The following is a 12533-nucleotide window of genomic DNA, read 5'->3' as shown; positions in this document are numbered from 1 at the left end:
GCACCTGTCAATCAAATAGCAGTAGATTTCTGTAACTTTACTTGTGCACATTTCTGAAATAAAATATTGAAATTCAGGTCAAAAGCTGTGCTTACATTCAACATCCTAGCGCCAGTATAGCACTGGCTTTACTTTATATATGAAAATCCTGATGGTTGGTTCCCTTTAAGTAGTGCATACCCCAGTGATGTGGAATATTAGGCTAGAAGCCCTATTAAAGGGCTTTTTTGTGAACAGAAAAAAATATCTATTATATTTCTGTATTTCTACCACATATTAAATGAATAAACTAAATGTTAAAGACTATGGGGCCCATTAATCAAAACTGGCGTAGCGGACGTCTTGCTGGAGTACAAGGCGCCAAATTCATAAAGAAGCGGACACCACTTAATGAGTTTGGTGCATCTTCTGAATGGTGTACACCTCCATGCTCAGCACCCGAAATGTTACTACTCCAGTTCAATCAAAGACTGGAGTGGCATTTCTGCCTTACAAAACATGATGTATTGTGTGGGTGGATGTGGCCACCCCTTTCCCAGCCCCTCCACATTTCTGCCCATGTTGGCGGAGCTCATTCAACCTCTATATTGCGCAAAACTTTTGTGAGTTTTCAAAGCTTTTGTGTCAGTTTTCTGGCTTCAATGCTTTGATGTATTAGCTCCTTCGGGTCTGATTAGTAATTTGAAATCAGTTTTCTTTTTTTGTCTTGTAGTATTTGTTGACATTTCTTTTTGACAAATTCTTCAAAACAGCGCATGTGGTTCATTAAATTTTTCACACAATAAAAAACTGCTCCTTTGTGTCTTTAACCTTGTTCGCAAATTTTTCTCTCAAAATGTTGCATGTTCTGCTAAAATATTGCAAAATTTGCGCAAAAACAACAAACGCACATGAAACCACATTAAATTTTCCAACAGTTGACAAATCAGCCAAAACATTTAGAAATCCAAAAACACGCCCACAATAACAAACATTAAAAAAACCCCCACAGATGAACACATGTGAAATAGATTGTAAAGGAGTTGTTCAGAGTTGGGACAGAAATCTGTAGTTATGTATGTGGCTGCAGCCTGCTGAATCGTGAGAGTGGGTAGTCCCACAATTTGCATACTTGTGGCCATGTGCCGAATAGACTCATCTGACTTTTCTCAATTCACTTCAATGGAATACGTCTAGTAGGCATGTGTCCACAAGTATGCAAATTAGAAGACCACCGCTCACGTCTGCAATACCAGTATTCTAGAATACTGTATATAAGAGCTCAGACGACTGTGTAGAACGTAAAAAACACTTTTATAATACTCACCTAAGTGGCGGTCCAGTCCGATCGGTGTCGCTGCTCACCTCTTCTACATCTCCTCCCTGCGGCAATCGCCGTCCTCCTTCTTCTGTGGCCTGTGTGCATGATGCGTCCCGCGTACACTAGCCGGCATCGAGGTCCTGCGTAGGTGCACTTTGGTCTGCCCTGCTCAAGTCAGATCAAAGTATTGTTTGCGCATGGGCAGGTGGTCTTTAACCTTTCCTCGCACCTACGCATTACAGTACTTTTATCTGCCCTTAGCAGGGCACATCAAAGTCCACCTGTGCAGGAACCGCAATGACTGCCTATTTGGATGACCTAGACACGTCATCCACTCTGGGCTGGGTAGAAGGAGGATGGAGATTGCAGCAAAAAGTATGACCGGAGAGCAGCGACTCCCATCAGACCAGACCACCCCTTTGGTGAGTTGAGTATTATTAAAGTGTTTTTACGTTCTATACCTCAGCTTGTGCTCTTATATACAGTATTCTGGAATCCTGTATATAAGGGCTCACTGGTGGTGGATGCAGCTTAGTCACCAAATCTGGTGACAGGTTCCCTTTAACACCATGCGCACCACGCAGTGTAAGAATTCGGCAGCCCACAACCCATTTAAAACAGGCGCAAATTACAAGATTTGTTTATTTCTAAAAACACTACACTGTGATTGGTTGCTGTGGATATCTTGGCCAGTTTTCCCTGTTAGAATATTTTTATAAATAAAGCCCAATGTTCCAATTTTTCTTTTTATAAATACCGTATACATATTGCCTCCTCCACCATATAATGACATGTAAAGCTTTAGGCTTTTCTATCCTGCTTTTCTTCTGAAGAGCAAACAGAAAAACCTGAATTCTTAAGTTGATTAAAAACAAACAGTCCAATGAAGCAAATCAGACTCTGATCGGAGTTTGAGTTATGTGAACATTGGACCGCACTCAGATGTCATCCGAGTGCAGTCTAATTTTTTCACGGACCCATACACTTGAAAGGGCGAGTGCCGTTGGATTCTCTGAGGTAAATCGTGCATGCTGCGATTTATCGTCCAAAGAAAAAAATCGGTCATATGCTCAGTCCTTAAAATAACATTGGTGCGAGTAGTATCCTTCAAAACCACGGATAGCACTCATCCAATTTAAATAGTCGTGTGCATGAACCCTTAGAATAAGCCATTTTCTCTCAATTTTGGTCCAGGATCTATCACCTCACTAATCAGTGCAATTTGGTGTCAGGGTGATCCAGCGATTGCTGTACCTTGTTACACATACACACCCATTCTAGAGGATAAGAGGCACTGCAGTATCCCAGACAGGCTGCCTACGCAGGCAATGAAGGGGGTGCTCCATTAGTAGAAGTGTTGTGGCCCCATCATTGTGCTGATCAGGGGAAAAGTTGTGGGGATTGCACCTAAGTAATTAATTGAACAAGTGATGATGACTCATCTCCTTTAATAAAAAAATTAAACATAGGATAAAACTGAGTTTGAGTTCTCATAGGCTATATTTCTTCTGATGAACTTTCTATTTCCATGTCTCTAGACCATCAGTTAGCCGAGCGGCTCCTCAGCCTGAAAAGCTGCAGAAGAATAACATCAATAAGAAAAAGAAAATCATTGAGGTAAAAAAAATATATATATATATATTTGAGCTCTGGCTTAACTGAGAATTTGAGTAAAAGGGATTGTCCAATATTTGGTTAAACGTCTTCTTAAAGGGAATCTGTTAGGATCAACTCTCCAAAGCCATCTATATGGGCACGCCAGTCGTAGAAGATGAATAAACTGAATCTGCCTCCAGAGCTCATGTTAAATAAAAGGGTTAAGTGGGCTTTACACGCAGCGATATCGTGATCTCACTGCAGAGCTGTGTGTGATTGTAACTGACACATCTGCAGTTTCCATCTTATTTCAAATCTGTTTTATTATTAAGTTTATAAATCAAGCATACATCTTGAACATTTATAAAGATTATAAAACATAAACAGTGATCTCTCAATTTCGGAATGACAAAAATAACATCACATTGTAGATTTCATTGGAACTCTATAAGCTATCCTTATGCTAACACTCCATGACAAACCATACACTAGAAATCAGAGTTCCAGCTAAACATGTCTTCCTGATAAAAAAAGAACAGATATAAGCTTAGAAAAGAAGGAATCAAATAGAGTGAAGAAAGTAGGGTAAAGAGGGGGTGGGGGAAAAAAGTGTGTGGGGAGAGGGGAAATTTCTCATCCCAAATAACCTGCCAGACTCACCGTGAACTCAGGAGACTCCATGAACGTAATCCACGGTCCCCACACTGTGATAAATGTTTCCGTGAGCCCATTAAGTTCAGCTGTGAGTTCCTCCATTCTCTGGAGGTTTGCCATCTCCTCTACCCAGTCAGCTAACGTGGGGCATCTAGTCTGTTTCCAGTATCTGGGAATAATTATACGGGCTGCTGCTAAACAAAATCGCAGCAGGTCCCTCTTTTGTGACTTGAATGAACCTGGGAGGATAGAGAGGAGGGCCACTTGGGGAGATCTCTCCACCTCACCCCCACTCATCTTTTTATACAGAGAAAACACTGAGTCCCAGAATGGTTGCAATTTAGCACAGCTCCACCACATATGTAACATAGACCCTTTTTCTGTACCACATCTCCAGCACATGTCGGACACTGAGGGAAAGATAGCATGCAATTTGGTCGGGTATTGGTACCACCTTGTGAGAATTTTATAGTTTTTCTCTTGGGCGGCACAAGCCAGAGAAAGTTTGTGGGTCCACAGAAACGCCCTGCTCCATCTGTCCTCCGAAATGTCCTCTCCCAGTTCCTCTCCCCATCTATAGACAAATTTGGGTTTGTCCGACATGTCTCTCTGGTTCAGCATTTTATAAATAAGAGAGATGACATGCCCAGGTGACGAACCCTGCAAGAACAATTTCTCAAATGGAGTAGGAGGGGTCCTCAACTTCCTCTCCCTGTCCTGGTTGGATAGAAACGATTTCAGCTGCATATATTCTATCCAGGAAACCTCTCTCCCTGTGGCCCGTAGAGATGCATAAGGGGGCAGGGTATTTCCCTGGAGCACATGAAAAAAACGAGTTTCCTCCACCCGAGCATATCCCAGAAATTTATTGGAATGAAGCCCCGGAGGGAACTCCTGGTTGCCAAAGAGGGGGGTAAGTGGACCCCTCCCCTGTGAGAGAGAACCCCTCTTAACCTCACCGTCCCACGTCCCCATCACTGTCCAAATAAACTCCATTCCCTTCTCTATCTGTGACCTACTCTCCTTTCCCATCCATGAGAGGAAGTGCAAAGGGACTCCCAATCCGTCCTGTTCGATCGCGACCCATTGTTTCGAGTTCCTATGGAAGTGCCAATCCATTATCCTCGTTAGAATAGTTGCCCTGTAGTATAACTGGAAATTTGGGAGCCCTGCCCCTCCATTATTTTTGTGTCTGGTAAGAGTTTTTATGCTTGTCCGAGGTCTCCTATTCCCCCAAACGAACCTTGACAAAGCCGTCCGAATTTTGGAAAAGTAACTCCCCGGCAGCTGAATAGGTACCGTTTGGAACAAGAAAAGAAACCTAGGAAGAACATCCATTTTAATAGCGTTGATACGCCCAAACCACGATAGTCTTTTTTTGTCGTACTTCTTTAAATCCCTAATTGTCCTCTCTAACAGGGGTAGAAAATTATGATGCATAATTTTTGTTGGATCCCGAGGTACAACTAGCCCCAGATATTTTATAGCTGACGGTTGCCACTTAAAGGGAAAATTTTGGGTTGTACGGGCTAGATCATCCGCCGACAGGGTCACATTCATAGCCTCTGATTTAGAGAAGTTCACTTTAAAATTACTTAAGTTACCAAACTCCTCGAACTCTTTGAGCAAAGACGGGAAGGATATGTGTGGCTGGGAAATAAACATGAGAAGGTCGTCAGCAAATAAAGCTAACTTGCGATTCCCTCCCCCGGCCTCTATCCCATGGATACTAGCATTATTTCTTATGGCGACCGCGAGATGCTCCATGACAATGACGTAGAGCAGAGGTGACAATGGACATCCTTGCCTTGTTCCATTGTGGACCTGAAACGATGACGACAGAAACCCATCCGTCCTAACTTTTGCTGAGGGTCTCGAATAAAGGGACGCAATCCTATCTAAAAATTTTTTGCCCAAACCCACCTGCTTTAGAGCAGCCATCATGAAATTCCAACTGACCCGGTCAAAGGCCTTCTCCGCATCCACTGAGAGTAAACACATGGGAAGAGAATGAGCCCTCGACCGGGTCATCAGGAGGAACAGTTTGTTGGTATTGTCACGCGCCTCCCGACCTTGTACGAACCCCACTTGATCTGTGTGTATTATCCCGGGCAAGGAAGGAGCAAGTCTGTTGGCTAAGGCTTTGGAAAAAAGTTTTAGGTCTAGATTGATCAGTGAAATGGGTCTGTAATTTGTAACTAACATGTGATCCTTCCCCGGTTTGGGGATAACACATATATGGGCTTCGAGAGATTGCGCCACCCATTGGGAATTTTCTGAGATGGAATTAAATACTTTAGTCAAGAACGGGGATAGCTGAGTTTGGAATATTTTATAAAATTTAGGGGTGAACCCATCTGGACCCGGACTTTTGCCTGAGGGAGATTCTTTAATGATAGATGCCACTTCTGCTTCTGTAAAGTCCATCTCTAAATTTTCAACCTCCGCTCTGGGTATAACCGGTAGGGCCGTTCTGGATACGTAGTCGTTTATTTTATTTTCTAATGCGTCATGTGGCATGTCTCCAAATTTGCCCTTTATGTTATATAGGTCTTTATAATACTTTTGGAACTGTTCCGCGATGAGAGTTGGGTTCTGAGTCGAAGAGCCGTCTGCTTGTTTAATCATGGGAATGTGGCTGGGGTCTCCCCTAGGGTGTAGAATCCTAGCTAGTGGTCTACCACATTTATCTGCATACTCATAGAGGAATCTTTTTATTCTAGTCCTATGTCGCTCATACTGTCGGTCGAGAATCGATTTAAGCTCCTCTCTATTTTTGACTAGCTCCGCCAGTGTCAAAGGTGATAATGTCTTCTTATGGGCCCTTTCCAGATCTGAAATATTCTGAAGTAGGGACAAAATGGTTTGGGCTCTCTCTCTCTTAAGCCTAGCCCCATGTTTGATCAAAACCCCTCTCAACACACATTTAAGTGCCTCCCACTGCACGGGAAGGGCTGTGGGGTCTTCTGAGTGTATTTCTAAAAATTCATCAATCGTGTTCTGTAGATCCTTCATGCACCCCTGATCCCCAAGCAGACTATCGTTCAGCCGCCAAGACCACGGCCTCCCTGCCCCATCTGGGATAGTAAGGCTCAGGAATATAGGAGCGTGGTCAGACCAGGATATACTGCCTATAGAGGCCTGTATCTGCCAAGTCAGAGCCTTTTGGCTCACAAGAAACAGGTCTATGCGGCTGTACGAGGAGTGAGCCGGGGAGAAGTATGTGTAGTCACGCTCCACTGGGTGCAACGTTCTCCACACATCTACCAATCGAAGCTCTTGTATTGAGCGTTTAACTTTTGTTAGCTTTCTGAGAGAGAGAAAATTGTGTCCCGAAGTTGTATCTACCTTAGGGTCCAAAGTGAAGTTTAAATCGCCACCCACGATCACGGTCCCTTCTGCGAATTCATCCAATGATGACAGGAGAGAGGAGCAGGACGTCGCCGGATCTCTGTTTGGTAAATACCAATTGACAATGGTAAAGATAGATGAATTAACATTAATTTTCAGAAAAATGAATCTTCCCTCAGTGTCCACTCTCGTATCCAGAACCGTGTGCACCAGGGCTTTATGGATGCCTATAGACATCCCTTTTGATTTTGACTCTGGGTTGGTGCTATGGACCCATTTGGTGTAATATCTGTCTTTAAAGTTAGGAAGGTGACCAGTTTTGAAATGTGTTTCCTGAATCAATAATATATGGACTCGTTTCTTATGCATGTCAAAGAATACCTGAGACCGTTTTTGCGGAACATTGAGGCCTCTCACATTCAATGAGCCAAAGGTAATCTGCGTCATTCTGAGGAGGAGGAACGGTGAGGAACCGGGAAGTAGGGTCAGAGGATGGGGATGGGAAGAGAGGTGTGGGTGGAGAGAATAGAGAAGGTTAGGAGAGGGGGAGAGAAAGAAAAAAAAAAAAAAAAGAGGGGGGGGGGGTAGAAGGATTAAGTATATAAAGGAAACTACAAACAAAGAGAGAGTACCGTAGGCAAAAAGGTCAAAGCACCTCTTGCCTGTAGGGTCGTAACGTGACCCTTATACTTGGTCAAATAGACTAGAGGTAAATGCAGAAAAATAAGAATCTCTATATACCAGGGATGTTAATCCTACGCCACTACCCTGTGGCGTGTTATCCCAATCAGGGAGGGAACTTTCCACAAAGGAGCCCCCTGCCCTGGACTAAAAAACAACTTTTAACTATATATATTTTGATTTGCAACTAAAGCTCTGTATAAAGAAGGGAGAAGGGGCTTTGAGAGGTGTCACAAACCACCGGGGGGGTCACTCAGAAATCCCCCGCGCTGGCTACCAGTACGTCACAATCGGGGGGTAACAAGTGGGGGTCACCCCTACTTTATACCTCCCGACCGACAGACAGAGCACGTGACGCGCTCTCTAGCGCCCCTCTTATAGTCAGGCCAATTATGGAATTGCCCGACAATAAGCAAGGAGGCCGCTATACTACTTATGCCGATTATGGAAGGGTCCCCGGTGAGAGTAAGGTATATATTCCCCCGACCTCCGCGGGCGGAATATATAATATCTTCCCGAATCTCACTGGCCTCCCCACAATAATCCTTGGCACAACTCGCTGCCACCAACCGCTTTACGGTAACTATTAGCCGAACACACAGACGTGGGATTCAAGATCGAGATAACAGAACAGCCCAAGATTAATTATATAATTTAATCGCCTAAAGCACACTAGAAACTACAATATATACAATAGGGAATCTACAGAATATACATATGTCAGAGTACAGTTACAATCAAAGCATGGGTTACAAACAGGCATACACAGTTCAATCAGTTACCTTGTGCGTCTGGCCACAGGGGGGCGCTGTAGACCAGGTTTCTAGGAACTCTCTCACAGGTCTTTCCCAACCAGGCCCCCGAGCAGAAGAACGCTGGAAAATGGCCGAAGCAGGGTTATCAACCTGGGCAGATCCAGGTCCCCTCCTACCTTCGTGACCTCACAGGGAGCACTGCCACTCCCCCTGCATGGATCAGAATTATCCAGCAAAGGGGATATTGGCCATAACTTTGCCTGGGAGCGTCGTAGGCGGACGCCAATGCTCTCATTGTGACAGTTATGAATTTAGCTACAGAACGAGGGGACTCATGACCTGTCTGCCAGTTCCCCATTGGCTGATATCACGCCTGGGGCATTTCCCAATGTCCTGCTCCCATAAAAAGGGGGTGCCGGCATCGTCCACATGCGGAGACACCATTTTTATGGTTGCCATATTTATCGGAAATATGGCTTGCGAGATATGAACCATTTTTTACTGGAGTCGTTCTGTCTGGCTATTTCCAGAGCCTTGCTAATTAGATAGCAGCTCCTACTACAGGGTGACGGCAGGGAGTCATCCTGTGTCCATTGTCCCAAAGCCACCTAATTTCCATATCACAGGACATGGCCATGGAGTTTGTTGCTAAACCAGTTGTGTGGAGGAAAGGGGGGTTGACACCAGGAGAGGGCTTCCTGACATACTTGAATATCATGATTTATCGTCATCTCTCCGGATTTACCTCACACCTCCCCCCTTTTGAGGGCGCTAGGGGGCAGCACACTCGTGTTCCCCCGTGCGCCCGTCCGCGACCTCTCCTTGTCGGGACAGCCCGTCTGCGTTACCGTGGTCACGGCCCCTTTTGTGGCGAATGGTGAAGTCGTATTGCTGGAGCGCAAGGCTCCATCGCAACAATCGCCCATTCGTCCCAGAGACGGTGTGCAACCAGCTGAGGGGATTGTGGTCCGTCTCCACGATGAAGTGGCGCCCGTATAGATAGGGTTGCAGACGCTGCAGGGCCCACACTATGGCCAGGCACTCCTTCTCCATTGTAGAATAGGCCACTTCCCTTGGTAACAGCTTCCTGCTCAGGTACAAGACTGGGTGCTCTTGGCTCGCAGAGTCCACCTGGCTGAGCACCGCACCGAGGCCGAAGTCACTGGCGTCGGTCTGTACTACGAACGGCCGCGTGAAGTCGGCTGCCTGTAGCACGGGCGGGCTGGACAGGGCGTCCTTTAGGGCCCGGAAGGCTGTCTCGCAGTCCATTGTCCAATCGACTGCAGAGGGCAGCTTCTTCTTGGTGAGGTCCGTCAAGGGCTTTGCCAGGCTACTATAGCATGGAACAAACCTCCTATAGTACCCAGCGGTCCCCAAGAAGGACATCACCTGCTTCTTGGTCCTGGGGGTGGGCCAGGATGCGATGGCTTCCACTTTCTCAGGCTCGGGCTTCAGTGTTCTCCCACCTACCCGGTGACCGAGGTACTGGACCTCGCTCATGGCCAGCTGACACTTTCCCGGCTTGATGGTCAAACCTGCCCGGTGGATCCGCCTGAGCACCTGTGCTAGATGCTCTAGGTGGTCCTCCCAGGTGGGACTGAAGACGGCAATGTCATCTAGGTACGCGGCCGCGTACCCTTCAAGTCCCTTGAGCAGGGTGTTGACCATCCGCTGGAAAGTGGCAGGGGCATTCCTCATCCCGAATGGCATCACCGTGGACTCGTACAGTCCAAATGGGGTAATAAAGGCAGAGCGTTCCCTGGCCTTGCGAGTCAGGGGGATCTGCCAATATCCCCGGCTCAGATCCATGATGGTCAGGTACTGAGCCCCGGCCAACTGATCGAGCAGGTCATCGATGCGTGGCATTGGGTACGCATCGGCGACCGTGACCGCATTGAGCCCCCTGTAGTCCACGCAGAACCGAGTGGTTCGGTCCTTCTTAGGGACGAGGACTACAGGCGAGGCCCAAGCGCTGTTGGATGCCTGGATCACCCCCAGCTTCAGCATCTCGTCAATCTCCTGGCGCATGTGTTGCTGCACCTCCAGGGAGACCCGATATGCTGAACGCCGGATCGGGGGATGATCCCCAGTGTCCACGTGATGGACAGCCAAGTCAGTCCTTCCGGGCTGGTTGGTAAACAACCCCCGGAAGGGGTGTAGGGTGGCCCACAGCTGGGACCGTTGGTCCTCCAAGAGCTGGTGGCCAACCTCCACATCCTCAATGGATCCGCCTGCCCTAACCTGGGCTAGCATATCCAAGAGGGTTTCCGCTTCTCCCTCCTCGGGCAGGTTGCACACGGGGAGCGCACATGCCTCCCGCTCATGATGTGCCTTCATCATGTTCACATGGAAGGGCTTCCGCCTTCCACGGGCAGGGTCCAGGGTGACCAGGTACGTCACAGGGTTGAGCTGCTGGTACACGAGGTATGGGCCTTCCCAGGCTGCCTGAAGCTTGTCCTGTGGTACGGGGACCAGTACCCACACCTCTTGACCCACTTGGTAGGTCCTCTCACAAGCGTTCTGGTCGTACCAACGCTTCTGATCAGCCTGGGCTTGAGCCATATTGTCGTGTACCAGTTGCGTCAAGGCCTGCATTTTGTCCCGGAAGCGCATGACATACTCGATAACCGACACTCCAGGGGTGGCCAAATCCCCTTCCCAAGCCTCTTTCACCAGAGCCAGGGGGCCCCGCACACGTCGCCCGTACAGGAGCTCAAACGGTGAGAATCCTGTTGAGGCCTGTGGAACCTCCCGGTAAGCAAATAACAGGTGTGGGAGATACCGCTCCCAGTCACGCCCATGGGAGTCGACCAACATCTTAAGCATCTGCTTTAAGGTGCCATTGAACCGCTCGCACAGGCCATTAGTCTGTGGATGGTACGGGCTGGCCACCAGATGTCGCACCTGGACTTGCTTACAGAGGGTCTCCATCAGCTGGGACATGAATTGGGTCCCCCGGTCGGTGAGCATTTCCTGGGGAAAACCCACTCGGGAGAAAATCTCCAGCAATGCGGTGGCCACCTTGTCAGCCCGAATGGACGACAAGGCCACTGCTTCTGGGTACCGGGTGGCATAGTCCACTACCGTCAGTATGAAGCGTTTCCCGGAGCTGCTGGGGATGGCCAGCGGGCCGACCAGATCCACAGCCACCCTCCTGAAAGGCTCATCGATGATTGGCAGAGATACCAGTGGGGCTTTGGGGCGTGGCCCCGCCTTCCCCACTCTCTGACAGGTTTCACACGAACGGCAGTAGGCAGCCACATCGGCCCCCATTTTTGGCCAGTAGAAATGCTGGTTTAACCTGGCCTTGGTCTTAGCGATCCCTAGGTGTCCGGCCATCGGAATCTCATGTGCGATCCGCAACAACTCCGTCCGGAACGGATAGGGTACCACCAACTGTCGGTCCCTGGGCCACGCCTCCGGTGAACCCTGCTGGACCGTGGCCCGGTACAGCCGTCCTTGGTCCCAGACCACTCGCTCCGGGTCCGAGTCCGAGGGAGGCTGTGCCGCCTGCTCCTTTAGAGCTTTCAGGCTGTCGTCAGCTTCTAACGCTGCCTGAAACCCCTGACTAGATGTGGCCAGAATCGACGAGACTGTCACATCTTCGGTCAGTACCCCGGGACCTGTGTCCTGGCCTCCACCTGACTCGGCTGCCACTTGGTCAGAAGGGGAAGAGCTATCGGACCTCCGGGAGGCCCCTTGGCTTCCAGCACTCCCACTGCGGGTGACAGCGGCCACAGCCGCTGCGACCGTGGGTCGTGCCTGCTCCTCCTCCGTTCCTGACCAAGTCGCCGGTTCAGGCAGACCTACCTGGCTTCCTGACACCCCGGTTGTGGGGGAACCCTGCACCGAGATCTTACCTGGGAGCACTTCCGCTCCTGGACCGGCCCCAATCTCACCTGCCTGTTCCCCCCCTGCAGCAACAGAACCCCGCTGTGAAATCTCTGGGGACCCCACATTTGCTGTGGTAGCCCCCACCCCACACACTGGTCCTCCCCCTGCAGCACCCTGCTCTCTGCTTATCCCTGCAGAGGGCAACAGATCCCAGCTCACAGGCTGGTTACTTGTAGAGGCATGGTCACACCTTTCTCTGACCCCCTCCCCTCCTGTCACAGCTGCAGCTGCGTGTGTGTCTATGGTGTCTGTGCAAGCAGAAATATCAGAGTTCACTCCCTCCTCCCTTACATCATTCATAG

General features: G+C 48.6%; 1 protein-coding gene across 3 annotated transcripts in view; it reads left to right on the top strand.

The window, feature by feature from the left end:
• Positions 1–12533, top strand: part of EML6 (EMAP like 6) — a 338267-nt gene that overhangs the window by 285006 nt on the left and 40728 nt on the right. For all 3 annotated transcript variants that reach the window (XM_075339339.1, XM_075339338.1, XM_075339340.1), the window contains one exon: positions 2839–2917. In XM_075339339.1, the coding sequence (XP_075195454.1) occupies positions 2839–2917 (79 nt within the window). The remainder of the gene's footprint in view (positions 1–2838; positions 2918–12533) is intronic.

This window comes from Anomaloglossus baeobatrachus, chromosome 3 (genome assembly GCF_048569485.1).
Source record: "Anomaloglossus baeobatrachus isolate aAnoBae1 chromosome 3, aAnoBae1.hap1, whole genome shotgun sequence".
Taxonomy (NCBI): Eukaryota; Metazoa; Chordata; class Amphibia; order Anura; family Aromobatidae; genus Anomaloglossus; species Anomaloglossus baeobatrachus.
The sequence above is the reverse complement of the archived record's forward strand: the minus strand, read 5'-3'. Positions and strand labels throughout refer to the sequence as shown.